The 3,197-nt window shown below is 49.4% G+C and overlaps 1 protein-coding gene across 1 annotated transcript; it reads right to left on the bottom strand.

Annotated features, from left to right (window-relative positions):
* Positions 1 to 2,281: 2,281 nt before the first annotated feature.
* On the bottom strand, positions 2,282 to 3,164 carry G0S2 (G0/G1 switch 2). Its single transcript, XM_006907679.3, has 2 exons — positions 3,007 to 3,164; positions 2,282 to 2,853 (listed from the first exon to the last, which is right to left on the bottom strand). The coding sequence occupies exon 2, from the start codon at positions 2,819 to 2,821 to the stop codon at positions 2,510 to 2,512; it is 312 nt and encodes a 103-aa protein (XP_006907741.1). The 5' UTR covers positions 2,822 to 2,853; positions 3,007 to 3,164; the 3' UTR covers positions 2,282 to 2,509.
* Between the last annotated feature and the right edge of the window lie 33 nt (positions 3,165 to 3,197).

Below are 3,197 nucleotides of genomic sequence, written 5' to 3'. Positions count from 1 at the left end.
CCTTTAACGCAAGGTTTCTCAGCCTCGGCCTCATTGACGTTTTAGACTGGAGAATCCTTTGTCATAGGTTGCTGTCCTGTCCACTGTAAGATGTGTAACAGCACCCCTGGTTTCTACCCACTCAACGTTAGCAGTAGGGCCCCTCCTTCCCTACCAGACAACCAGAAAAATCTCCGGGGTGATATCAAATGTCTCCTGGAGTGACAAAATTGCTCCCCCTGCCGTTGGGAACCACTGCTCTAACTTCATAAGTAGATTAATTGAGCAATCAAATATTTATTAAAAACCTACTCTTTGCCTAGGACTTGATAATTTCTATGAACACTAAAGAGGAAGATATGGCCCTTGACCTCAAGAAGATTATACTATGAGAGATATGACCAGATCCATAAAACAACTGGGAAAAAAGTCTGTTACTAAGTGACCCAGTGTGAGACCCAGACTGTGTGCCCTGTAAGAATTCGGAGAAATGAGATCAGTGAGGACAGAGAAGATTTTAATAGCTCAAACTTGATTGGGTTTGAACATGTAAAGGCACGAGGCATAACCTTCTAAACTAAAAATATATAGGCGTTATACATTTAGGCAAATATGTAAAAAATACATTTTCTTATACATAGGTAAACCAAAAAAATATAGGCGTTACCTTCTAAACCAAAAATTGGAGTACGCGATTTAATATATAGGTTTGAAATCATGTCTGTCTTGGAGAATTCGAGATATATGGTTTCAGAAGATGTGGAGATTGTGGGTGGGAAGGGTAGTGTGAACAAAGATGCGGAAGACTAGAAGGAATGTACCGGTTTCATACGGAGCAGCCTGAGAAGTCAAGTGGCAGGGCCGAGATAGAAGCAGATCACGGACACTCAGAGGCACAGAGTTCGGTCTGTGAGGTTTCTTGCGTGGAGGAGCATGGAGGAGCAGCAGGATGAAAGGAAGAGAGTAGTCTGGCAGTGAGTTGGTTTATGGCCAACGTGCTAGAGGGTAGTTTGAGCTGTTGAGAGCTGGACAAGGTGGTGGCCAAATGGGCGGAGGAATAATTAACATAATAGGAGAGGCATGTGGGGGGACCAACAGGAAGAAAAAGATTGGATCGATTCCTAAGAAGTTCCTGGACAGTTAAGGTGAGGCTATGTCTTAATATAGGGCTGAGTTTTCCGCTTTGGAAACAGGGAGAACATTGATATTCTTCTCTTCTTTTAAATATGTCTCTTTTCCCTCGATTAATCTCACCTCATTCTGATTATTTTTTAGTTAGGAGTGATAAGGATAGGTTTCAGGGAGAGATGACATTTAATCAGGGCCAGGAACACTGGGTAGGTTTTGAGCAGGCAGAAATAAAATGGAGGGGTGTGTGTGGGAAGGGGGCGGTAGTGGAGGCAATGATTAGAGGCAATGACAGGAGCCATTGGTATGTTTGGCAAAAATGCACAGCCTTCGATGGCGAGAGTGAGATGTCTGAACTTGGTTAAGGCAGGAGACATATTAAAATCAAGAGGAGAGCGGCATCAAGCTTATGTCTCTTTAAGAGCCGCTGTTTAAAATGTCCTTTGCAGAGCCCTGTAGAGCCACTGAATTGGTTATGACCACAGCGCTGCCCCTGGAGGAAGGGGGCTCAGGACTCTGACAACCAGTCTTTTCTCGTTCGAGTGGGTTTTCTCCCTGCCCGTCCCCCTTCTCCTTCCCCTCTCTCTCTTTCTCTTGCTAGGATAGTTAGGAAGAAGGAGGCATCAGCCACAGCAGCCTCCGATGCACAGGAGGCTCCCAGTGCAAAGGGCAAATGGAGATTCTGGCCTAGATTTGATCAGTATCTCCCATTCACATGTTCTACCTCAGAGGTTGATTTATCTTCTGATTTTAAAAAGAGAAGTCTGGTGGGACTTACGAAAGTTTCTCTCTTCCCACCTCTAACATGAAACAAAAACAAATCCTCGACAGACTTATAAGCATGTAGTATGAATATCAAAGTCCTTGGCAGTGAAGCATCTGTTGCCTGACCTTCAGGAGGCTTCTCTCTCCACAGTGCCCCGGGAAGACCCCTCCACCAGCATGCTCACCATGCCTGCTGCCTGCCCACCCCAGGGAACCATGTCCCTCAGGAATCAGGTACTGAGATATAGTATAAAACATTTTTTTTTATTTCAAAATGCAAAATGGTGGTCATTTGTCATAATAATAATAATAATAAAATAATAATAATAATAATATAAAAAGCGTTTCTCCTTCTTCCCTAGTGCAAAATGGTAGATGCACTCAGCTCAAAGACGCATAGTTTTGGATATGTCTTTCTCCTGCAGTGCTGCACAGCAGCAAAACTCAATCCCAAACTCCTGTTGGTGGATCTGTGTGCGTTCAGTTCTAGAAGTCTCCGAAGTTAAGTCCAAACAGCACAGGAGTCCTGCTCTCCCCAACTGGGTCAGTCTCTGACTCTCTCTCTTTTTTCTCTATTTCCCTCCCTCTCTTTCTCGTCTCTGTCTCTCTCCCTCCCTCTGCTGGCCTCCCGCAGTTCTTAGGAGGCATGCAGCCGTTTGGAGAGGGCCCTGCTGCAGACTATGGCCTCCTGCTGCTTGCCTTTCTCTAGCAGGGCCTGTGTCCGGAGGGTCTGGCGCTCCCGCGAGGCCCGCAGCGCGGCCACCGCTGCCTCCTCTTCCCGCAGGCGGCTGGCGGCCGTGAAAGGGCTGCACACGGTCTCCACCAGGCCGAGCACCACGCCGAATAGGGCCAGCACGCTCCCCAGCACGTACAGCTTCACCAGTTTCCGTTTGGACGTCTGGGCCATCATCTCCTTGGCCAGAAGAATCAGCTCCTGCACCGTTTCCATCAAGGATCTGGGCTCTCGGGAGCGGGAGGGACCTGCAGGAGGAGCGGAGCAGAAAAGGGAACCGTTAGTCACTGAAGGATGGCTTCGGCTGCCCCAGCACTCCTCCCTCAGCGTCTAGGTAGAGACCCACAGAAAGGGGGCTCCCGGGACCCAGGCCCCGCCGCGCCAGCCCCCGCCCGGCTCACCTGAGCCGCGCAGCGGGCTTCTAGGAGGCAGCGGGGGCTGGGAGATGGTGAGCGCGTCCGTGGGTCCCCGCAGCTCCGCGTTCTCCTCCTCCCCGGCAGCCGCGGTTCTTCCAGATGGAGCCTCGGCAGCTGGCACCTCGCTAGCGGCCAGCGGCCGCTTAAATCTTTTCTCCGAGACCCGCCCCCTGGGC

Source organism: Pteropus alecto, unplaced genomic scaffold (assembly GCF_000325575.1).
Source record: "Pteropus alecto unplaced genomic scaffold, ASM32557v1 scaffold101, whole genome shotgun sequence".
Lineage (NCBI taxonomy): Eukaryota > Metazoa > Chordata > Mammalia > Chiroptera > Pteropodidae > Pteropus > Pteropus alecto.
This window is presented reverse-complemented; position numbering and strand designations above follow the sequence as displayed.